General features: G+C 38.7%; 1 protein-coding gene across 6 annotated transcripts in view; it reads right to left on the bottom strand.

Moving 5' to 3' along the window:
- Window positions 1-25979, bottom strand: part of lyst (lysosomal trafficking regulator) — a 238577-nt gene that overhangs the window by 130957 nt on the left and 81641 nt on the right. For all 6 annotated transcript variants that reach the window (XM_053620709.1, XM_053620710.1, XM_053620711.1 and 3 more), the window contains 3 exons: window positions 22711-22864; window positions 9407-9633; window positions 9091-9157 (listed from right to left, as the gene is read on the bottom strand). In XM_053620709.1, the coding sequence (XP_053476684.1) occupies window positions 9091-9157; window positions 9407-9633; window positions 22711-22864 (448 nt within the window). The remainder of the gene's footprint in view (window positions 1-9090; window positions 9158-9406; window positions 9634-22710; window positions 22865-25979) is intronic.

Here is a 25979-nt window from a genome sequence, read left to right as displayed (position 1 = left end):
ATTTATTCAAAGGCATTGAGCACGCTGATGCTCGTATGGTACTTCTAAATGAGTAGAAGGATTTTAGCGAGCATTTTTTCGTAATTTCTCTAGTTAAGAATTGTGCTCTAAGTTTAGTAAGAACACTGAACTGCTTCATTTTCAAAGTAATATTACACAAATACATTATTATAAATTGTTTCAAGGCCTAAAAATGTTAAAATTAAAATGATGATTTTGGCCCAGGAACTCAGGGTTGGCGTGCTGTTTCTCTGGGGAATATAGGGTTATGGGACATAATACTGTGGGAACTTAGGGGTAAGAGGATTAAAACTGTATTATGATTAAACTATGTAAAGAACCTCAACCTTGACAGTCCGGGGAAACAGAACCACGTGAGGAGAAAAAGAAGAAGGAGGAGGTGGGGAGCAAGACAGCAACACGGACGAAGACGGACTGAAAAGTTTTCTGGTTTGGGGGCCGCTGAGAAAGCTGTTCCGGACATTATAAACATCCAGCAAGACCCGAGAGATTTACAGCTCAACACGCTGGATGTAAAGAGAACTGAAAAGCTGATATGGAAAAATGATTGTGTAGTGAAAGAATGTGATAGCATACTGAGTGTCTTAAATCAAATGACAGCTGAAGCTGAAATGTTAAAAGAACGTGCTAAATACAGGAGGACTGAATACATTAGGAAATTAAGTCAGATACATGAGGAAAAATTTAGGCAATTTAGCATCATGGCCTCCTTGACATTATGCTTAATAAGTTTGGTTTGAATCTGATGAATCTCCTAGGAGTATTTAAAAGTTTGATACCAGCCAAAATGTACAAAATCTGAAATGGCTTCCTGTTAGGTGGAGTTAATGGATGAGATATGGAATTTGTCTCTCTTCAGAAGACCCATATGCCTACCAATTTTTGTGCAAGCAAGTGAAACTGGAGGCTCATATTTGTCAAAGGGGCTGCTATTGAGGCCAAGGGCCACGCCTGGGACCAATTTTTTGCTAGACCAAGATGGCAAACACTTTTGATGTGTGTGCCAATTTGTGAGAGTTTTTGAGCGTGCCAAGCACCACAAAAATATAGCTGCAAGCAGCAACTGGAAGGTCCAAGCACAAACTGTGCGGTCATAACGTGAATGTGGTATCAGTGAAGACAAACCATGGTAAAGCTATCATGGACAATCCTTCTCATCCTTTCTACGCAAAAATGGCACTTTTGGATTTAAACTGAAAAAGAAAAAAGCTGGAAAATTTGACTAGGAAAACAAAACATTAAATAGGCCTTCAATGAAGTATAAAATTTAACACTTTTTAAATAATTCTAATGGTAATTATAATTATTTGTTTTCTTTCATTTTATTTTCCAGGTAATAATAGGCAATAATTTGACTTTTTTTTATGTCTATGGGAGGTTTTATGGGGGGGTGATGTGGTCTAGTTCTCAAAAAACAGGGAAGAGAGGCTCATGGGGGGTTTCCAGTTGGTGGCACTTTAACAATGAATTACTATTGGTATGAAGATTTGATTGTGCCACATCACACAATGTACAGTGCTGTTATACCAAACGTTCTGTTTGCATAGCTTGACATGTTGAATGAACGTATCGGCATAGCAGACACTGTTTGAGAATCAAAAATTCCTTCCCAATCATGGATATTTTCACATCACCCTGATGAGTTAATGGATGCACTTTGGAAATTTATTTGTCCAAACAAGTCACACATACCTATCAAATTTCTTACATGTAGGTGGAAATATATGGCCACAATTGCGAAAAGTCACAGGGGGTACTATAGAGTCTGTGAGTCACATCCGAGTCCAATGCTTTGCCAGGACATGAGGGCATGAAATTCTGACCCGAATGCCAAGTTTTGTGAGTTTTTGAGCATGGTAAGTGCCTCAAAAATGGCAAAAGTGTTGGGAAAAAAATAACTGGAAAAATGCATTTCCTGAAGAAACTACAGAGGGATTGCACAGCCAATACCTGGTGTTGCTAAGGGGTTGACAGGGCATTGTCAATTGGTGCATATGGTATGGGAGGTGGTTCCAAGCTTGTTCTTAGGTGGTTGTAAGAGCATTTCAGCTCTATCAGTCATATGGTATGTGGGAAATATACACATAACCTTAACCATGCCCCCTGAGGTGACCACACCCCAACCATGGTCTCCGGTGACCACACCCCAATCTCGGGCTCAGAATCTAGCGCTGAATACGCCTTTTGTATTTTGTGCATATACATCTAACATACATGATTATAGCTGTTTGAGTAAGCCCCGCCTTGGAATGACTGATTTGTAGGTGGCGACCACATGTTTTCCAAATGTCAACAGATTTTTATTCATTATTGATAGACAGACTCTGCTGAGTAATTTGATACCACAGTTTGGAAGATCTGGCAAAAAACATATGAATAGTTTGCAAAAGATTGGTTTGCATATTAATCAAATTATGTATAAAAAATTATTGGGTGGGGCTAAATGTTCCAAAAAGCAAATTCTGTTGCATGAGTGACTGAATCAAGATTGAAGAGAATATTTCCTGTCCACCTTATTTTGCATGAGATTTACATGCTTGTTTATAAGTGAAAATAGAATAGCCAATCAATGGCCAATTTTACCAATTGGCTTCAGTGGCCAATTTGAGTGACAATGCAGCAATTTTTTTTTTGGGGGGGGGGGGGGGGTCACTAGAGGGACCTACCATTCAGGTTTCATAAACATTGTGCATTTTAAACCCCATCAAATGCCTACTGTGTCCTGAATGGGCTGATCAAGTTTTGTTCATGGGCATACAAAAAATCAAAAGTTACAGATGTTTGAGTGAATTAGACTCCACCTCATAAGAATTGACTGGCAGGTGGTGGCCTGCCAATGTATTGTTCATAAATCTCAACTTGTCTTTGACAATTACTGAAGGAGAAACTCTCCTGAGTAATTTACTTTGTGACCAAAAAATTTCTAGGACAAGTTCCCAAAGCAGGTGTTTCGTGTTGTGCAAATTAACAGAAAATCTAAGTTAAAAAAAGCCAACTGCTCCAAATTGCAAACTGCTTAAGAATTAGTCAAGCCTTAAATGTAAAATAGTGCGCTATGCTGCTCTATAGCACCATTAGGCTGATCAGGCTCATTTCTCTTTACTCAATAGAGAGAGTGAGTACTACACCAAGTTTCATGTCTGTGTCATATAAGGATTGGTTTGCACATCCTTCCAAAATTTGTTTCCATTAAAAAAAAAACACAATACATTTATTATTTACACAAATAACAACTGGTGTACTAAAATTGTCTCAAGCTTCTGCTCAGAAAATATAGAGTTCCTGACTGTAAAATGTTGACCACACTACTTGTCACGGGAATTCACAGCTATTAGCATCACAGCTGTATATACTCCCCCGAGTGCAAACATAAAAACGCACTGTCCATATTATATCAGTCTGTCAACACAATGCAAAATGCTAATCAGGACTGTGTTTACATAATCACTGGTGAATTTAATCAGGCTAACCTGAAGACAGTCTTACCACATTATTACCAACATGTGGACTTTGCAACAAGGGGTGAAAACACACTAGATCGGGTTTACACTAACATCAAACAGGCATTCAGAGCAGTTCCCCACCCACCTTGGAAATTCGGACAATCTATCTGTTATGCTAATTCCAGCATACAGACCTCTGCTAACTAGAAGCAAGCCATCAGTGAAGCAGATAAGGATCTGACCAGAGGGAGCTGTGTCAGCACTCCAGGACTGTTTTGAATGCACAGACCAGAATATGTTTAGAGAGGTGGCCACTGTTAATCAACATATTAATCTGTGGGAGAATGCTGAGTCTATCATGGGATTCATATTTAAGTGTGTGGAAGATGTGACTTGATGTGATATTCTTGATATCATCAAGAATATCACCACACACGCCAACCAGAATCCCTGGCACACCAGATAGGTTCTGAGAGCGTGCAATGCTGCTTTCAAGTCCAACGACATATGTTTAGAATGAAAAGGCCCATCACTTGATATATATTAGTTATGTTTGTTCAAAACACTGCATTATATACAACAGTTACCACTGACATAACTCATGATATCGCCACCTAGTGGCCCATTTTTTAAAAACTTTGCTCAAACCTTTGAGACCAAGAGTCAAATAGGTCCATCAAATTTCGTTCTGATCGGCAATTGGTAACCTTGTCCAATAGCTACTGAAATTTGATTGGCCAATGACAGCCATGTTTTTCAACATACGTGAATGTGCTCATAGACAATGAAGTCAATCGGATCAACGCTTCCATAGTTACAGCCAATTAAAAGTTTTTTCAGTATTATAGTGCCACCATGTGGCAAAACTGCGCCAACTTTTCTGGGCGACCAAAGATTGTCCTCAAACATAAGCATGCCAAATTTAGTGAAGATATCTCATTTTGTTCAAAAGTTATAGCCATGTATGTCAAAGTGGCCATGCCTACTTCCTATGTTTTAGCATACGGTAGCTACCTCAAGTCGAAAGTTCAAACTTTTTTTGATAACTTTTGATATCGTTTGGCACTGGTTTGGTCCCGATCAGACAAAAAACCTAGGACTAGTTTGCAAAAGTACATTTTACACAAAGTCCAAAATGGCAGAAAAAATTTATAGGCAGAAATGAAATCGGATATATGTGTTTTTTTTTTTTGTTTTTTTTTTCATTTGGTCCCAAGAATTCCAAAGATATGACACACTTGAGTTTGTGACAAATGGTTCAAAAGTTATGGGCATTTTTCTAAACATGCTCACTATAGTGCCACCATCTGGCCGATTGATCGGGCCGAAACTTTACGACGCTTAATACTCTGGGGTACTACCTTCCCTCAAAGTTTCAGTTCTCTATGCCTTATGGTTTGGTCTGTACGATCAGTTTAAACAGAATAATAATTTTTTAAAAAATTTTTAAGAATAATAAAAATCCTCACAATTACAATAGGGATTCAGTCATATGCAAAAAGTTGAAATGAAGATAAATTGAAGATGAAATGAGACAATATTTAGCAATTTCATGTAAATTACAACAGAAATATAGCATTTTTATCAACTTTTATAACTGTTATAACGCTACTGAATCCCACTCTATAGAATTTCACGTTTCTTTGTAATCATACGATGCATGTGCTTTTCATTTCATGAAGCTCTGAGGTTCTGTTTAGGAATTATAGGCTTTTGAGTACACTTCTTCACTCCCATATTTTTAAGTTACCCTGCCATCCAAAGAGTAAAGTTAAACTTTTTTTTTTCAGAATTATTGTAGAAAATTGTATTAGAGTCCAGAGAATTGTACTTGCTGAAGTTGAGTGAAAAATGTAGGACTAGTCCGCAAAAGTAGGTTTTAAAAAAAAAAAAAATAAATAATAATCACAAATATTTAATTTGATTGACACCAGTGGTTCTTGAGGCAAAGTTGTTAAGTACTAGGAGGTGTAATAGATGAATAACATGTATGTGTGAAAAAAATTATAATATACAATAACTTATATGCATGTAAATTGCGATAGCCCCTCCTAGTGGTTGATTTCAAATACAGCATCTTAACACAATTCAAAATGGCAGACGCCCAAAATGGACAACATAGTAAAATTGGTTATCATTCGACTCAGTATGCCTCACTGAATCTAAAGATACTACTTTGATGATGTAGGACAAATTATATAGATGTTTAGGACAAATTACAGAAGTTATAAGCAAACATAAAATGAACAACAGGTGGTGGTGTTCCAAAAGTGCTCATGTAACCTCAGGTTATGGTTTTTGTAAGATGCACCAAGTTTGGTGTCAATACACCAAAGTGTTGTGGAGATATAACCTCATGTTCATTTTGGTGTACTCACCATCATATTCGTTGAAGCATTATACACGAATGGTTTGGTCGATCAAAAAACTATGAATAACTTTTGGTCTTCATTGTCTGAAGAGGATCTGAACAAATTTCTGCCAATAGAAAAAGTTCTGCCAAACAAGCTAGGAGAAGTTTTTAAAATATTTTTGACCACAAGGTGGTACTGCGCTCAAACTTTTTGAGCACCTTCAGGGCATGGGGACGATGACAACTACCGAGTTTTGTAATGGTACTTCAATGCGTTCGTAAAATACAGCACCTTAACACGCTATTCAAAATGGCCAATGACCAAAATAGCCGACATAGTAAAACTGGGTATCAATCGACTCGAGTTTCAGCACTTGTTTGGTTACAATTGGACGAATGGCCTAGGACTATTTTGCAAAAGTAGGTTCTGCAAAAAATCCAATATGGGAGGAAATCTTTCATTGCGGAAAAGAAATCGGAGATATACATTTTGTTCGTCTTGTATTCCAAAGATAAAAATTGTAATTTATCACTGTAGTGCCACCGTACGGCCAATCGGGGATAGACTTTGTGCCAGTGTAGAGTAGAAGAGGACTACCATCCCTCAAAGTCTCTAGGCCTTATGGTTTGGTCTGCACGATCAATTTCAGGGCAGAATATTATTATTATTATTATTAATAATAATAATAATAATAATAATAATAACAACAATAACAACAATAGGGTTTCAGCATTTTGTGCCTGAACCCCAAATAATTATAGCTGCAAGCAGCAATTAGGGGGCCAAGTATCCTCAAGGCAAAATGGCATAAACTGAATAAAAACATATTACAATAACAATACTTAAATTATTTTGCCCAGCAATTTGACACAAACTGGGGGGGGGGGGGGGTGGGAACCACAGCAATATCAATGCTTAAGTTAGTTTCCTCTGGAATTGATTGGGTTTGTATATTTTGATTGAAAGCAAAATTCCAGCATTCAAAATTTAATACACACATTCACCTTCCTAAAATACAGTTCCAGTTGTTAAAAATACCAAATTCAGGCTGCAAAAATTCAGGTCTTAAAATTCAAGTCTTCACATCCAGGTCTCACAGGAAGAGCAATGGATTGCCGATACTATTATAATACTTTATTATATAAAGTTGGCTTGACGTTGGACATTCGACATTCGCAGATATGTGCAAATTAAGGGACCGTCTCTAAAGTTACAAGTTAAAGTAACTTCAATACTATTTGAAGGGAATGACTTACAGTCATAAAACCAATTGTAAAGTCTTCAAGTCTTCAAACCTTTAGTAAGTAAAACTGTAAAAATAAATATTTTAGTAAAAAATAATAAGCAAAAATCTTTTTTTTTTTATATCTTGTGAACACTAGGTGGCACTGTTCCAAATCTGTGCAAGTACCATCAAGTCATGATGTCTATGACATATACCAATTTTGATCTGAATATGCTACAGCATTGCAGGAAAAAAGCCGCACATACCCGCCCATATTGAAGGAGACCAGGTATAATGATTAACTATTTATATATATGTATGTATATATGCACATCTCGTTATCCATGGCATTGTTAAATCTCCGGCTCTCAGCCACTCACTGAACAGAGCAGACGCAGAGAGGGGGAGTGCAGCGGGAAAGCAAGACCTCACACTTGCAGGACAGTACTGGCAACATTTGGAAAGTCGCTAAGGTTTGTCCAAAAGTCGCTAGATTTGTCGCTAGACGCTTTTTGTTCTCCAAAAAAAGTCGCTAAAGGGGTCTGAAAAGTCACTACGTTGGCAACACTGGTCTGCACTGATAGCTAGATAAAAGGCAGGCTAAGCTCCACATCTACCCAGCAAAAAGAAAATGCAGAGGGAGAATGCAGGGTTTTTCATTTATGCACATTCTATTTGAAAAGCAATAAAATACACCGAGTACCCAAATGATGCCCTTTCTAACTTTTTCTTGAAAAAATTTGCGCCCCCCCCCTTCCGATCTCGCCCCTGGGGGGGCGCCCCCCTTTTTCATAACTTTTGAGCACAAAGTTGCGCTGTTCCGAAACAGGTACCCTCAAGTCATGATGGCTATGACATACACAAAGTTTGGTATAAATATTCTACATTACAAAGCATTACAGAGATATAACCTCACATCCATTTCGGCATGCTCGCAGTCAAATTTTTTGCATGTTATTCAAGGACAGTTTGACTAATCAACTTCCAAAACTTTTTGTCAGCATGGGCTCACGATGATCTGTGTGGGATGACGACAAACTGCAGTTTGTAAGCTCTGTAAGCTCTATACTGCTAAAATTTTACACCGGAAGTGAGCAGCAGTAAAGCGGGAGTTACGGATTTTTTTTCCCCCTGTGCTGCTCGTGCTGAATTAAAGGGCCAGTGCACCTTTAAAAGATTTAAATGAAGATGAGTTGACAAAAAGTATATATATTGCACAAAAAAATATAGAGAGAGAGTAGTATATTTCATATCCATTTAATGTTAATAAATAAATAAAAGAGTTTATATTATATATTACCAGTCTGATGTCAGTGATGAAGTAGAAATGCTTTTGTTTGTGGTGAGTGAATGTAAGCCTAACAGGATTTTTTTAGAATTCAGTCAATGTTAATAAGTTAATAAATCTTAGTTTAATCTTCAGAATTTAGTTAATGTGTTAATGTTAATTAGAGTAATGTGTTTTCTGTTTATGAGACCAGTTACTGTGAAACAATTTGTTGAAATGGAGAGAATAAAGTTTTTATTTGCATTTCTTTCAGAATTCTTTTAAATGAATTATTATTAATTTATAAGAAGGCATAAAAGGCAGAATTATCGGTATCGGCCGATATCACTCTGAATAATCAGTTATCGGTATCGACTGAGAAATTTAGTATAAATTCTACACTGAAAAAAAAAAGTTCATTAAATCAACATTCTCAACTAAGCTGAGGCTCAAACCCCAGTTGCTCATGAGCTTCAATAGCTTCAATCAGATCATAAGCTTCTATACAAGAAACAGCACCGTTTGGTTGGTAAAAGATTATATGTTGTATACAGCACATGTCCTGGAAGAACTACTGTATCTATTTGCAAGCAGTGTTTGATCAAATGAGTCTTTCCTGCGCCCTCAGCATGTGTGTGACAATGCGTGATAATATGTGATACCGCATGAAATCGCAGGATCCTCTTTCCTTTGATGTGCATTTTCAATGGCCACGTCTGTACATATTCTACACAGGGCTATTCCAAACAGTGAGGAGTTTTAAACTGTAGGGATACATACCTTTAAAGCAGGGATTTGACTGACTGAGAATGTTCGCAAAGCCAGTCAGAATGGTTTTTGCACCACCCTAAAGATAAATAAGAAAGAGATGTCAAAATACATTTGCTATGAAAGAATATAATTCCTGGCTAAAACTGATAAATGTAAAATACAGTTTACAGTTACACTAAAAGTATTTCTTGACATACTATAATTTAAAAAAAAATAATTTAGAAAACATGTGAAAATAATGCAATGTAATGGTTTTACTAGTTCCTCAACATCAGGTTTCACTTTAGATTAGTAGCATCATTTTGAAAGTCAGTGAGAGTGTAACCTGTTGGTAAATCATTGTAGCATTGGAACGGTGCATCTTCACAGCTCCCAGAAGGCTTTGCAGTACGTGACATAGCACATCTAGGTCTGGAGAATTATTGGCCAGCAGCTGCAACTCCATAAGGCATATTTGTGGGAAGAGCAACAAGACTTGTCCAAAGCCATGTGATATAGCAGCAGATCCAAGCAAACATTCCTCTACTGAGGTAAACACTTCCATCTTCACACCTGAGAATAAGAGACAATAATAATCTCTCTCACTCTTGTTTAGGTTTTGAAGACCATACTACAGACTTTCGTGTATACAAAGCAGTGATTTTAGAGCTAACAAAGCCGTGCAATTTTTACCTGATACAAAGAAGCAAAATACACTTAAAGTAACTTATCTGCAGTTAAAAATGCTCTGAAATTTCATGCAGATGCTCTGTAAATTAAATTATAACATAAAGTAGGGGAAATAAGTATTGGACGCGTCAACATATTTTTCAGTAAATATATTTCCAATGAGGCTATTCACATGAAATTTTCACCAGACATCAGTGTTAACTCATGAAATCTGCAAATATGAAGAATTCACAACATTAAAGTCCATAAATAAAGTTATGTGTAATAAAGTGGAATGACACAGGAAAAAAGTATTGAACCCGCTAAGAAAAGCAGTTCTCCAAGGCAAAGTAAGGCAAGGAAACAGCTGAAATCCGTAAGTAAATATACCCCACCCCCATCTGTGCAAATTAATATCAGCTGGGTTAGTAACTCGATGGTCTATAAAAAGGCTTTTCATTACCAAGGTGTCACACAAGAAACATCTCATGCTGGGTAAAAACGCACAGGAGCTCCTTGCAAGATTTCTGACCAGGGAGTCAGAAGAATAGTCAGAAGGGTAGCCCAAGAGCCAAGGACCACGCAGAAACAAAAGGCATATTGAGCTCGTTTAAAGTTTACTACAGCTCATTTGGACAAACCTATGAAATACTGGGAGAGTGTAGTCTGGTCAGACGAGAGCAAAATTGAACTTTTTGCCTGTCATACTACACACCATGTATGGAAAAGAAAAGGCACTGCACATCACCCTAAACCACCAGTGAAGTTTGGAGATGGAAGCATCATGGTGTGGGGCTGTTTTTCATCGCATGGTACTGGCATACTTCATATAATTGAAGGAACAATGAATGAAGCCCTTTACTGGGAGATTCTTGAGAAGAATCTGCTGCCATCCACCAGGATGATGAAGATGAGACATGGGTGGACCTTCTAGCACGACAACGATCCAAAGCATACAGCAAAGAAAACTCTCAAATGGTTTCAGAGGGGAAAAAAAATCAAGGTGTTACAATGGTCAATAACCTGACTTGAATCCAACTGAACAAGATTTAAAGACAATATACTGAATAAAAACGCCTGAATACTGCGGCTGATTGATTTCTTCATGAATGGCATCAATTCACCAATTCTAAGTTGTGGCAACATCAGAAACCATCCGTTCTAACATAATATGACCAGGGATGGATTATGAGACAATGGGCCCCTAGGTGCGAGTGGGTTGGAAAGTTTTGCAATGAAAAGTACTGGGGAAATATAAAAGTGAGTCTGGAGCTCTGCTGAAAATTCTCATGCCTCCAGAGTCTTCCTTGCACACACACACTGGGTTATACGAAAACATATGGAGTTCTTCATTAGGGCCTGAGCACTGATGGTGTGAGGCCATACTGGATCTGCTCCATTTATTATTATAATTAGGCCCCAAGCACCGCTGGTGTGAGGCCCTGTTGGATCTCCTCCATTTATTAGGGGTTCAGTTAGGGACTGCTTCTTGCAACTATAATTATTTGGGGTTCAGGCACGAAATGCTGAAACCCTATTGTTGTTATTATTATTATTTTTTATTTATTATTCTGCCCTAAAACTGATCATGCCGACCAAACTGTAAGGCCTAGAGAGCTGAAACTTTGAGGGAAGGTAGTACCCCAGAGTACTACAGTGTCACAAAGTTTCGGCCCAATCAACCAGATGGTGCGCTACAGTGAGCATGTTTAGAAAAATGACCATAAATTTTGAACCATTTGTCACAGACTCAAGTGTCTTATATCTATGGAATCCTTGGGGCCATACGAACAAATGTCCCCAATTTCATTTCTGCCTGTAAAAATTTTCAGCCAACTTGGATTGATTGTAAAACCTACTTTTGCGAACTAGTCCTAGGTTTTTTGTCCAAACTGACTGCGGCAAACCAGTCTCAGTATCAAAAGTTAGCAAAAAAAAGGCTTGAACTTTCAACTTGAGGTTGCTACGATATACAAAAACACAGGAAGCAGACTTGACCATTTTTACATAAATGTCTATAACTCTTGAACGAAATGAGATATCTTCACCAAATTTGGCATGCTTATGTTTGAGGACAATCTATGGTTGGCCAGAAAATTGGCGCAGTTTTGCCACATGGTGGCACTATAATACCAAAAAACCTGAAATTGGCTGTACCTATGAAACTGTTGATCCGATTGACTTCAAAATATGCATACAGTGTCTTTCTCAGTTGCCATCACTGAAACATGGCCGCCATCGGCCAATCAAATTTCAGTAGCTAGTACACAAAGTTACCAATGGCCGATCGGAACGAATCTTGGTGGGCTTATTTGACTCTTCATCTAAGAGTGGTGCAAAGTTTTAAAGAAATCGGTCACTAGGTGGCGCTATCACGATTTTTGTTAATGTTAACCATTGTATATAACACAGTGTTTTGAAGAAACACAAGTAATATATATCAAATGATGGGCCTTCTAATTATAAACATATTTGCCTCAAAAAACCATAGACCTGCTTCCCTCCTCCCTTTTCTTTCCAAAATCCATGAAAGAGCTGTTTTCAATCAACTCAAAATTTTTCTCACACAGAACAACCTCCTGGACACCAAGCAGTCTGGCTTCAAAAGCAGTCACTCCATGGAGACTGCTCTGCTTTCCGTCACTTAAGCCTTATGACTAGCAAGATCAACCTCAAGATCATCTGTCCTCATTCTACTCGACCTCCCTGCTGCTATCAACACTGTGAATCATCAGATCCTCCTGTCAACTCTGTCCAGCCTAGGTATCACCGGAACGGCTCTGCACTGGGTGGAATCCTATCTCTCAGACAGATCGTTCAAAGGTATTGTGGAGGGGAGGTATTTCTGAAACTCAACAACTCACAACTGGGGTTCCTCAGGGGTCAGTTCTGGGTCCACTGCTCTTTTCTATTCATACTACATCTCTGGGGCAGGTGATTGAGTCTCATGGCTTCTCATATCATTCCTATGCTGATGACACCCAGTTCTATTTGTCCTTCCAGCCTGAGGATCCATCTGTCTCTGCACGAATCTCTGCTTGCCTGTCTGACATCTTGGACTGGATGAGGGAACACCACCTTAAGCTCAACTTGGCAAAATCTGAGCTTCTCGCCATCCCCTCAATCAACCAGTATGCCCCTCAGTCAACCACAACCTCACTGGACTGCTCGGCTCAACCACACTCGAGCCAACCAGGAGAGCCAGGAACCTTGGGGTGACTTTTGATGACAGCTTGACCTTTACAGACCACATTTCAACAACTGCACAGTCCTGTAGGTTCATTCTACATCAAGAGAATCAGACCCTATCTCACCGAACAGGCTACACAGCTACTAGTTCAGGTTAGTCATATCAAAACTGGACTACTGCAATGCACTACTCTCGGGCCTTCCAGAAAGCTCCATCAAATCTCTCCAGATGATTCAGAATGCAGCAGCATGCCTCGTCTTCAACCAGCCCAAAAGGACCCATGTCACACCCTTCATCTCCCTCCACTGGCTTCCTGTAGCTGCCCGTATCAAATTCAAGGCCTTGATGCTCACGTACAAGACCTTGTCTGGAACAGCACCACCCTACCTCAAAAATGTCCTGAAGGTTTACATTCCCTCATGCAATCTGCGATCGATTAGCAACCGACGCTTAGTAGTGCCTACTCATTGTGGCGAAAGGTCCCTTTCCAGAACGTTCACACTAACCGTCCCTCAGTGGTGGAATGAACCTCAATCCTGACAGTAGAATCTATCACTATCTTAAAAAAAAACAGCTAAAGACCCACCTCTTCTGTGAGCATGTAAATAACCCCTAAAATGCCAACCCTACTTTATCCTTTAAAAAAAAAACACCACCAACAAACAAACAAACAAACTTATTCTGGCTCTTACAACTCTACTCAGTGCACTTTGGATAAAAGTGTCCACTAAATGAATAAATGTAAATGCAAAATGTAACCATTGGTGTTTGTCAAACGGTAAATATTTCAAATAATGGTAAAAACCTACTTTTGGCTATAACTCTTGAATGGAAAGAGACATTTTCACCAAACTTGGTAAATTTATGTACAGTCTCAGTCTGTGGAGGTGTTTGGCCACTTCTTGGTTCTATAATAGTAAAAACAACTTGAAAATGGCTGTATAAATGGTGTGTTAATGACTGAATATCATTCAATGTTTCAGATATACACATATTCTTTGTATCATACTTTAGGTATTCTGAACAAATTTGCCTCTAGGACCATTGCCGTCAATCAAATCGTTCATTAAATATTTGAGATTATTTCAAAAACCTAGTTTTGCAAAGTAGTCCTAAGTTTTTTGCTCAACCTCAATGAAACCACTGCAGTACAATTCTCTGTACTATCTAGGTCAATAATTATTTGTTAAATGTGGAACTTTATCCTTTGGATAGCTAAAACAGGGTCATTTAGAAAATGGGCAGGGTAAAATATACTCAAAAGCCTCTAAATCCTAAATGAAAAGTCAAAACTTCCCGAAACTATGAGCATGTACAATACAATTCGAAAGAAGCGTGCAAACTTTTATTGAGATCAGACAATAGGTGGCGCTATAATTGTTAAAAGGCATTAAAAACAATATATTTCCTTAGCAAATTGCCTGTATTGGCTGTAAATTGTTTTTCTATCTCTGATCTAGGTGGTTACAGGCTAGTTAAAGAACACATAATACCTTTTTACACATGTGCTTAAAGGCCTTAAAATGTGGGCTTGAGCAAGTGTGCCCAAAAGGCTATAACTCATGAAGGAATGCTTAAATCTTCTGGAAAGTAGGTAAGCTCATGTGACATGACTCAAGCACAAAATGTTATGTAGATCGGGCAGTAGTTATCTCTATAACAGTTAAAAGGGTGAAAATGACTATATTCTTATGGTAAATTCACTGAAATTGCCATTATAACCATTAGATGGCAGCAAAAGCCCACTCTTTGGCTCATTCTGCTCAATAATAAAGTTATTTCCATGTTTTTTTCTATTGAAATCATATTTAGATATTATAAACTCATAATAACGTTACCAATCACATTTTGTCAAAGTTTATCACTTATTATTTGAGGTGTCAGGGTTTGCATTTATATCACATTATGATTGCAGTGAGATTGGTAAATTATGTTATAAAGGGGAGACCTGAAGTAAGCATTTTTCTTACCCATCATTTATTTCAAGTATCTATATCAACAAAAAAATGTGTGTGAAAACTGAAAATGGTATTATAAAGGGGAGACCTGGAATAAGCATTTTGTTTCTTGTCATTCCTTATAGGATTGCACAATATTAGGTATGAATGGACCCTATGCCGTAATTTTCCGTCATGAAAATTTTTCCGCCACTTAGAATTTTTTGAAAAACTTACTTTTTCGAACTCGTCCTAGACGGTTCTTCCGATTTTCACCCAAATTGGCTCACATAATCTTCAGACCATGCTGGCAAAAAAGTTATTAAACCCAACTGTTCTCAAAAAATGGGCGAATGAATTCATCTGAAGAGCATGCCAAATTCGACGCGAAGCTATATCTCCGCAATGCTTTAGCGTATTGAGACAAAACTTGGAACCTGTTATCAAGAGCAGGACCTAAGGCTACATGCAGCGTTTTGTCACAGTGCCACCTAGAGGTCAGGAGATATGAAAATTTAAACTTTCTGCTTATAACTTCTTATAACAAATGGGCATGGCCATTTTGAATTTTGTCCTAAAATGCTATATTTTATGAATGCCTTGGCATATCGTTACGAAACTTGGTCTGTCTTTGGTACCATGCCCTAAAGGTACTCAAAAAGTTCGGGGTTGACCTTCTGGTCAAAAAGTATAAAAAAAAAAACGCTAATTGCTTTTGAGTAATTTTGCCTATTGCAGTGAGACTGATCTTATTACCTTCCTTTGGTCATGCTGTGAACATAGACACCAATTTTGCCACAGTCAGCCAAACTTCCTGTCTGCCATGTTGATTTTCTTTAAAAACCTACTTTTTCTAACTCCTCCCAGACCGTTTGTCCGAGTTCCATAAAATTGGGAAGAGATCACCTTCACCAAGATACTGACAAAAAATTATCAAAAGCTTTTTGATAAACCAAACTGTTCTCGAACAAATCCGACGTTGAGCATGCTAAAATAGATATGAGGCTATATCTCCGTTGTGCATTCGTGTATTCAGACCAAACTTAGTATCTGTCATTTCCATAATAACATGAAGGTGCCTGGTGTGTTTTGGAACACTGCCACCTTGTGGACAAAAATTATACTGCAATTTTAAAAAATGCTAATATCTTTTCATTACTTCTGTCTATTGTAATCGATATTGATAGATTCCGTGAGTCATGCCGAGAACAATGATAGCAATTATGCAATGGTCAACAGTCCTTGCTGTCCACCATTTTGAATTTCATTGAAAACCTTTTTCAAACTCCTTCTAGAGCGTTGGCCCAATTTTCACCAAATTCAATTCAGATCTTCAGACCATGCCGGCAAAAAGTTATGGATTTTGTCTTCATATGCTTAACTGTTATCGTTTAACGCATCAACAACTTTGACGGCATGATGCCAAAACTATTCAGAGGCTGTTTCTCGGCAAGGCTTACTGGCATACTGACATCACCTTTGTGTGCGCCATTGTGACCCCACACTGACCACATCGCATCAATTTGGTCACAACGCCACCTATTAAATATGATAAGCAATTAAATCATATAAAAATCGATTGTATTTATGAATGTTCAACCATTTTGCCTAAAATCATATTCAAATGTCTAAAATTGTAAAAAAACAAATTTACACATGGTCCAGCAATGCTTGTTTAGCTCCTCCTTTAGCTCCCAAGTGCTTGGCCCCTTAATTGCTGCTCACAGCTATATATTTATTAGGGGACAAGACCAGAATGGGCGATGGCCCCTATTGTTTTCGTTAGTTTTCTTATTAGGGCCCGAGCACCGCTGGTGGGAGGCCCTATTGGATCTGCTCCGTTTATCATTACTATTTTTATTATTAGCACCCGAGCACCGACGGTGCCGTGCCTCAGGTGCAAACCGGAGGGCGCATGCACTGGAGGTGCAGGGCCCTATTGTTTTCGGCATGTTTATTATTATTATTAGGGCCTGAACACCGAAGGTTGCACCGGAGGTGCAGGGCCATATTGTTTTCCCCATGTTTATTAGGGCCCGAGCATCGAAGTTGCCACGCCTCCAGTGCACACCGGGGAGCGCATGCACCGGAGGTGCAGGGCTCTATTGTTTTCAGCATGTTTATTAGGGCCCGAGCATCGAAGTTGCTGCACCTCCAGTGCACACCGGAGGGCGCATGGGGCCCTATTGTTTTCCGGTGTTTATTATTATTATTATTATTAAAAAAAAATTTCATGCATTCATGTGATTTCAAAGGCCTAAACATATCAAAAACTCATGAAACTTGGCAGACGCGTCAGAACCGGTGAAAATTTTATAATTCTGTAGGGCATGGGTGTGGGCGAGGAGCTCCATAGCGCCCCCGAATGCAGGCAATGGTCGGGATGAAGTTGCGCCGATGTGCACGAGATTTACCATAGTCATTGCTCTCATCAAGTGTGACAAAGTTCACATAGTTGTATCTGACTCTGCCCAACAGGAAGTCGGCCATGTTGGATGAAATGTTGGACTTTCAAAGTTTACCACGGTGTTTTGAGAGACTTAAGATGGTTGAAAATCCATGAAACTTTGCACATGCATTTGTCTTACGACATTAATTGATGTGATGTTGCATTTTATCATTGTTGGGCCTCATCAGCTCCATAGCGCCCCCTACATTTTAAACGCACATTTGACACCTCTGGAATGCTCGAAAACTCAGGATATTTGGCACACTTATTAAAGAATAGAAAAATTATACATTTATTTGGTCATTTAACTTAGGTGTGGCAAAATGGCTCGATAGTGCCACCTACAAAATTCAATGATGGGCACGTCGCGCTACGTTTCACCTACATTTACAAAATTCAGGAAACCTATGTAATCTGTCAATATGTACAAAAAAATCTCTTGAACTCATGCCCTAAAGTCAACAGGAAGTCAGCCATTTTGATTTATCTCTAAAATTTTTGCTCTGATTTTTCCATTTCCATGCCTTGTACTTTAACATACTCCTTCTAGAGATTTCATCAGATCGGCATCACATTAGGTCAGTCTCATCTAAAGGCCTTGACAATGCTAAATGCCGAAGCTTTTGAATTTTCGCTGCACGGCGTGGGGGTCTCACAAATTTCAATGATATGAGGCACTACCTATATTTTTCACCATAAATTTATTGCCTCGCCATGGCAAAATTGTTTAAAATATCAATAATCCATTCACAATTTATTATCCTCAATGTCTTGTCTTAATTTTGCCCAAGTTTGGTGATAATCACATTAATCCCCTAGGAGGATTATTTGAAAGTTCAGTGCATGCACTTTTCCCAAAATGAACGACTTCCTGTTGGTTGGAGTTAATGATTGTGAAAATTCTTCGGGTTGATGAGAACAATATGTGTGCTGAGTTTGGAAGATGTACATACAAGTAGGTACGATATATGCAGCAATTTTATGTACAGTACCTCACAAAAGTGAGTACACCCCTCACATTTTTGTGAATATTTGATTATATCTTTTAATGTGACAACACTGAAGAAATGACACTTTGCTACAATATAAAGTAGTGAGTGTACAGCTTGTGTAACAGTGTAAATTTGCTGTCCCCTCAAAATAACTCAACACACAGCCATTAATGTCTAAACTGCTGGCAACAAAAGTGAGTACATGCCTAAGTGAAAATGTCCAAATTGGGCCCAATTAGCCATTTTCCCTCCCCGGTGTCATGTGACTTGTTAGTGTTACAAGGTCTCAGGTGTGAATGGGGAGCAGGTGTGTTAAATTTGCTGTCGTCGCTCTCACACTCCCTCATACTGGTCACTGGAAGTTCAACATGGCACCTCATGGCAAAGGACCCTCTGAGGATCTGAAAAAAAGAATTGTTGCTCTACATAAAGATGGCCTAGGCTATAAGAATATTGCCAAAACCCTGACACTGAGCTGCAGCACGGTGGCCAAGACCATACAGCGGTTTAACAGGACAAGTTCCACTCAGAACAGGCATGGTCGACCAAAGAAGTTGAGTGCACATGCTCAGCGTCATATCCAGAAGTTGTCTTTGGGAAATAGACATATGAGTGTGGCCAGCATTGCTGCAGAGTTTGAAGGGGTGGTGGGTCAGCCTGTCAGTGCTCAGACCATATGCCACACACACTGCATCAAATTGGTCTGCATGGCTGTTGTCCTGTATGTTTTGTTCATCTTGACCCAAGGATTCCAATGACATAATACATTTAAGTCTGTGACAAACTTTTCAAAAGTTTGTCACAGGCCATTTTTGTAAAATTTTTCGGTGAGACTTTGTGCCAGTATATACTGGAGGAGTACTACCTTCCCTCAAAGTTTCAATTCTTCAGTATGGTTTGGTCTGCACAATCAGTTTTAGGCATAATAATAATAATAATAATAATAATAATAGGCAAAGTGGAGAAAATGTGTAAAACATTCCGATTTGAAATAATTGTGTTGTGTATAGGGCATAAAATTACTTGTTTCGAAAAACTTCATAACGATATGTCTTTTTTTATTGTTAATAATCAGAATCATTATATTAATTATATATGAGAATTGTCAGGGAAGAGAACTTCAAAGGCTGATGTTATGAACCCAAGTGCTGGGATCTTTATTGAAAATAAAGGTGAGTAATAGCAAATGTGGATGATAACAGCAGAATATGACAGCAATGGATGATAGTAACAACAGAAGACAATTGAGTACAAACACAGATAAGTATATCAAAATGGAGAAGATGATTATCCACAAGAAGGATGAGGAAGGATCACTACAGAAGGGCAGTGTAGTCTGAGCAGCGTGAGGTGATTATTTATGGAGTCCTTGATGAACAGGATAATTGATGGCAGGTGTGTATGGTTAGTAGTCCAGAGAGAGGGAGCGAGGAAAGTGGTAGGGGGCTGAGAGTCTGATGGAGGCATGACAAGTATTAAATGGGTTATATGTGATATGAGAATTCAGATTTGAAGTTGTTAGATGCTGAAATTTGATTGGCTGCTGGCAGCCATGTATTTTTATGTATCTGAGTCATATTTGAAAACAGAATTTTGATGAACCTTTGTGTGTGTCCTCAGAATCTTCTGTTATCTATGTGTATAAAGTTTCATTAAGTTGGACATTGCGTTCAGCAGATATAAATCAATTTGTAAAAATATCTTTGCAATGCTTTAATAAATCAAAATTTATATAAAATTTTGTCCTTTGGCACGTTTAGTGCAAATGGGACAACAGCCTAGAAGGAGTACAAAAAAGTACATTTTTAAAATAATTCAAAATGGTGGAAACATTTTGATGATGGAAATAAAAATGTTCTGTAGGGCATGAAGCAAAAGTGCTTATTACAGTGCCATCTAGTGTCCGACAGATGTGTGGGTGGGATTTCTGACCCTCCCACGAAGTTTGGTGTTTCAATCACTTACGGTCTCTGACTCCTAGACACTTTTAGGGGAGAATAATAATAAGAATAAGAATAAGAATAAGAATAAGAAGAATGATAATAATATAGCTGCAAGCAGCAATTACAGGGCCAAACACAACAAAGGCAAAATAAGGAGCTAAGCAAGCAAGATTTTAGCCTGGTCATGATTTTATTACAAACCACTCGGAAGTTATAATCAAAAATATGCTCTGGTCATCACTAGGTAACGCTGTTCCGATACTGTGCAAAAGTCATGGTGAATAATGTATACAAAATTTGGTCTGTATATGCTATAGCTTTATGGAGATAAAGCTTCACGTCCATTTTGGCGTGCACATAGTTTGTTTTCCCATTATTCGAGAACAGTTTGACGAATCAAGGTGAATTTGATAAGCTTTTGTCTGCATGATCTAACAATGATCTGACTAGATTTTCACAAAAATCAGACAAACAGTCTTGGAGGAATTAAAAAAAAAAGTTTCAAATATATTTCAAAATGGCAGAGAGCAACTCGGGCCAACCATACTGTAGCATAATTAGTATTATTGATCTTGGCATGACGCAAGGAATCTATCATGATCACTCTCATGACAATAGAAAAAAGTCGTCACAAGATATTAGTATTTTTTAAAATTGTACTGGTCTGAAAAGTTTGGTCTGAATACTCTAAAGTGTCATGGAGATATAGCCTCATGGGTATTTTGGCGTGCATGCCGTCAACTTGTGCGTTATTCAAAAATGGTCCATAATTTTTTGGTTTGGACTATCAAAAATCTTTTAATAACTTTTTGTCAACATGGTCTCACGATGTTCTGAGCCAATTTTGGTGAAAATCAGACAGACTGTCTAGGACGAGTTCAAAAAATGTTTATGTGAAATGTGAAAGTTTATTTAGAAAATTCAAAATGGTGGATAAAATTTTATGACTAAAAATGACATCATAGGGTGCAGGAATTTTTTTGTTTCTAGGCCTTATGGTTCAAAAGTTATTAGAGTAAATTTAAGTCAAACTTTGAGTAGTTGGTGGCACTAGAGGGTCAATAGAGGGTCACCTCTATCTGGGTGCCAGAATTCATAACTTTCCCGGAAGCGTTTCTATGGTCTGCCACAGACTCAAGAGCGGAAGAAGAAGAAGAAGAAGAAAACTAACTGAGCTTGGCCCCTAATAATAATAAGAACCAGAATGAAAACAATAGGTACCTATGCACCTATGGTGCTTGGCACCTAATGTAAGAAGAAAATCAGCACAAATCCAATAGGGTTCCAGCACTTCGTGCTTGAACCCCTAAAAATCCCTACAAAAACAATAAGGTTTCAGCACTTCATGCTTGAACCCCTAATAAGCAGAAGAAGAAGAGGGAGAGGAAGAAGATGAAATAGGGTTCCAAAAACACGCATTGGAGAGTACATACCAAAGTTATGAACAAAATGACATACTATACACAAACTATGCACTCTACTGTCTAATATACACATTTTAGAAGGGTAGTATCGTCTCAAATGGAACACTAGCGAGAAAAAAAAATTCACCCGATTTTTTTTTGCAGGGCTCATGATTCAGGAGATATGGAATAAAATGTAGCGCCCCCAATAGCCAGTTCTTGCCAACATACATAGATCACTTAAGAGACCATACATGAACATACTTTTAAGTTTTGTGATGATAGCACATTGCTAGTTGTGTAAAATGCGTGCTGGAAGCTGACTGGCTGAAGGAAGCAATGTTTTTGTAATTTAGTGATGATTGAAAATCTAGCTGCCAATTTGAGTGAGATTGCATCAGATAGTATACGGGTCCCTCCCTGAAAAATACCATTTAATTTTCATGACAATAGCTTAACGGGAACCTTCTTAAATAGCTGCTGGAATCGGTCTGATTGTCTCTTCAGTAATTGTCTTTGTGAAAAATCCACTTACCGAAAAGCACATACAGAGTAGATGCAGCATACCAAATTTCAGCTTGACAGACCTTACGGTTCTTGAAAAACAATTATCTGAACTGAGCTCCACCCCTACGTATGACCACACCCCAAACTGTGGAACTAACCTCGGAATCCTTGTCCTTGTAAGCCACCATGAGTAAATTAGGCATCAACTCCTTAGAACTTATTGATGTATGGTGGTCATATTGTTTACAAATTTCAATATGTTTTGATAATTATTGAGAGTCACACACTCCTGAGTATTTTGACATCAAGATTATCAAAACTGGCCAAAAACCTAGGATTAGTTCTTAAAGGTTTTGCATATTACGAAAATGTTCAAAAGTTTAAGTGGGTGGAGCTAAATATACCAAAATATTTTTTTAAGAATTTGAGGATTACACCCTAAAAAAAAAAAAAAAGAATTTTCACTGTACACCTTATTTTCCAGCAGATGTGCTTGTTTATGTGTGCACAATAATGAACAGTGTATGTGTGAATGTGTGTGTGCATGTGCATAGTACTACCTTCCTCCAGCTGTGCAGAATCCTCCGGGTTGCTTTCACTATCAGCCTCGTAGCCTTTCTCCTCACCCAGCGCTTGATCATCACACACCTGAACTTCTTCCACTTCATCAGACAGATTCCCAGCTGCAGCCGAGGCCTCACAACTGGCTTGAAACTTCATAAAAATTGAGACCAACGTAAAAGTTGTTTAACACTCTAGAGTCTGAAGCCTTTCAGACACTTTTGAGGTAGTCTGACATGCCTTTACATTTTAATATATTTCACCTAACTAAAAAACATTAATCCAAAAATGTTACATATGCTAATATTTACTACAAACTCACCAACAGTAATTTGAGAGCAGTAAGAATGTCATGAATATAGGTTGTTTAAATCAACTGTAAATTTACACTTTTCAAAAACCAATTTTCAGAGGTGTTGGGGATACTGTGAAACACATTATAAACAATTTTGACAAGGCTTTTGAGCTCTGAACCTTGTAAACATAAGTGTTGGCTACACATAGGTGATTACATCATGCAGAAATGTTATGTGGTCTGACTATAAAAGTTGTAGAACTTTGAAGTGACACTATTTTTTTCAAAGCCAGTGGCTTACACAATGAATACTGATGAGATAGGTGTCAACACTTTGTAAGAGTTCCCCTCCCCACTGTCAAAGGTAATTGCCCATCTGGGATGTCATTGTGTCTCCCACATCCCACACCCATCCGGTCAGTGTGAATTGTAAGGAAAGAAGAGACAAAATTCTTTTTACAGTTTATTGAAAATGCTGTGTTCAACCCCAAACATGCAATGGAATATTACAAAATAAGATGAATAAAAGAACAATGAATTGTCAGTCCTGATCAGGATGCCAAGCTTCAAAACAGTTTCTGTCTTGTTGAAGGCAAAGGAAGACATCACATGCTTTGCACTTCCATGGGGTTTTTGTTTGTTTTCCCTCATGTATCCTGCAATGTACACAGGTCTTTCGGCCAGCGGTAGCCTTCATCCTGCGGTCAGTGACAAGCTCAGCCCCAGGAACTGGAACATGAACACCACTGGATTTCTTAGTAGGGGTTTTCTGTGTCTTCTGTGTCACACCGCACAACTGTGCCATGAGCTCCTCAATGAAAGACTTGTGGGTCATGCTGTCCTGTTGCATGAGTTCTTTGTGCAGAACGTAGGCACTGGTTGCAGCAATGTCCAAGAAGTGAAGAAAGAGTTTCCTGTATCATTTGAAGGTTTTGTGCTGTGTTGTGTAATATGTAATATTGGATCAACTGGTCTGACAAATCCACACCTCCCATGAGCTTGTTGTATTCCATCACTGGTGAGGGACATGGGAAGGACTCTGTGCTCCAGACACCCTGTCTGGACTTCACTTTTCTCTGTACTGCATCCCCAGTGTAGGCTGTATGGATGGTGGAGCAGACGGAGACCTCTCACGTGTCCATCCACTTCGCAAAGAGAAGAGGACCGTCCTTTATCCAGTGGTACACTCCTCTAGGTGACTTCTTTGTCAGTGCATTGACAGAACTACATTGGCAGTCCCTCCTGGACTTTCTGTATGTTCCACAAGCAAGTTGTTCTTTCCAGTGTATACAGAAAAGTCCACAGTGTACCCATTGCTGGAGTCTGCAAGCACAAACAACTTGAACCCCAAGTTGGTTGGTTTGTCACTCATGTACGGTCTCATGGCAGTATGCCCTTTGCAAGGCACCACATGTTGATCCACAGCAAGACTCCTGCAGGGGTGATAAAATGCCTTACAGGCATTCTGAATTGTGTACATGAGGGGTTTGACCCGGAACAGTCTGTCATGCTCTGAGGTTCCCCTCTTAGCATCATTCATTCTGTCCTCATTTGGGTGACTCATGTGTACATTCCAGGATATTGTCCAGTATCTGTCCCTCGACATCACCTGCGATAGGAAAGGGATGGATAAGATGTGGTTCTTCTGCCAGTAGTCAGTTATGTTTGGCAGTTTGATCATGGACATGCAGAATATCAGTCCGATGTATCTGTAAAATTCAGCAACTCCAACATCCCCCCCATCTGTACTTTGCACCTCTGGCTACATTCCTGGCAGCTTGCTTGTTTATGTTCTGGCAAAGGGTTTTCACAGCATCCTCTGAAATTAACAACTTGAAGAGGTCCAGAGGACTGTGGCTGTCCCTTGTGCTTAGCTGTACATCACACTCTCTTGCAGGAAGAAACCGCAGTGGTGGTGGAACGGCATCTCCCTCATTTTCTGTGTTCCATGAGAGTGGATGCTAACTTGGCTGACACCGTGCTTTTTTTTCTTGCAGGTGGAATGTTCTCCACATTTCTGTAAAATAATAAATGAATGTGAGTAGTTGTCCTTTGTTCCTAAAATGCAGTTATTTACACATTACAGTTGCCATGGCACATATTTACAACTACATTTACACCTGGCATGTATAACAGTACCCCTACACTAATGAGTAGTAATACAATAAGGGCACAATAACAGCAGTAAAACCTCCACGTCTGATTTAGTTGGCCTTCAATGATTACTATAATCTTGTTTTGTATAGGAAACAATTGAAATGATACAGATTCTGATCACAGGAAGTGGTATAGAATAATTTGTCAGTGAGAGGGCTACTCTGAACATAGTACATTACATATAAGCTAATGAATGAAAAACATTTATTTAGAATGTGTGCGTCATGAATTGTAGTGCTGTAAAAATGTAGAAAAGTGATAGATATGGTATGCGTAGTTGACGGAGGCAAAATAATTCACTCAACTCTGAACATGTATGTACTATGAAAGGCTTTAGAGAGCATAACGAAATGTTTAGCTGCAGCCTGCGTGCATCATGAATTGCAGTGCTAAGCATGTAATCATAATCATTCCATGACAAAAGCTAGTCAACAAAACTTACTCATTACAAACATCCTCTGCCGGATCAAGTTGAAGTTCGAAATGGCAACGTTCGTCCTCACCACTTTCATCTGAGAAGTTGCAGTCATCATCACTCTCCAGTCCAAGGCTCTCCTGTATCTGTTGCAAGGTTTCAGCAGGAGAGATGCGTAGGTGTGCCATCCTGTAACTCCTCAGTAAATGTAAACAACCCCAACATGTGCTCTTGTTTATATGAGTAAATTTGGGCGTTGTCACGTTTTCTTGCCTCGTAATTACCCAATAACAACCGCCGATTTACCATAATGTTATCATATGAATAGCTCTCTTTGCTAATGGGTGGGACATCAAGAGCTGTTTTCTGACTCAGAGCCTGAAACGTTCATGGTGTTAATT

The sequence above is a fragment of the Ictalurus furcatus genome, chromosome 3 (genome assembly GCF_023375685.1).
Source record: "Ictalurus furcatus strain D&B chromosome 3, Billie_1.0, whole genome shotgun sequence".
Taxonomy (NCBI): Eukaryota; Metazoa; Chordata; class Actinopteri; order Siluriformes; family Ictaluridae; genus Ictalurus; species Ictalurus furcatus.
This window is presented reverse-complemented; position numbering and strand designations above follow the sequence as displayed.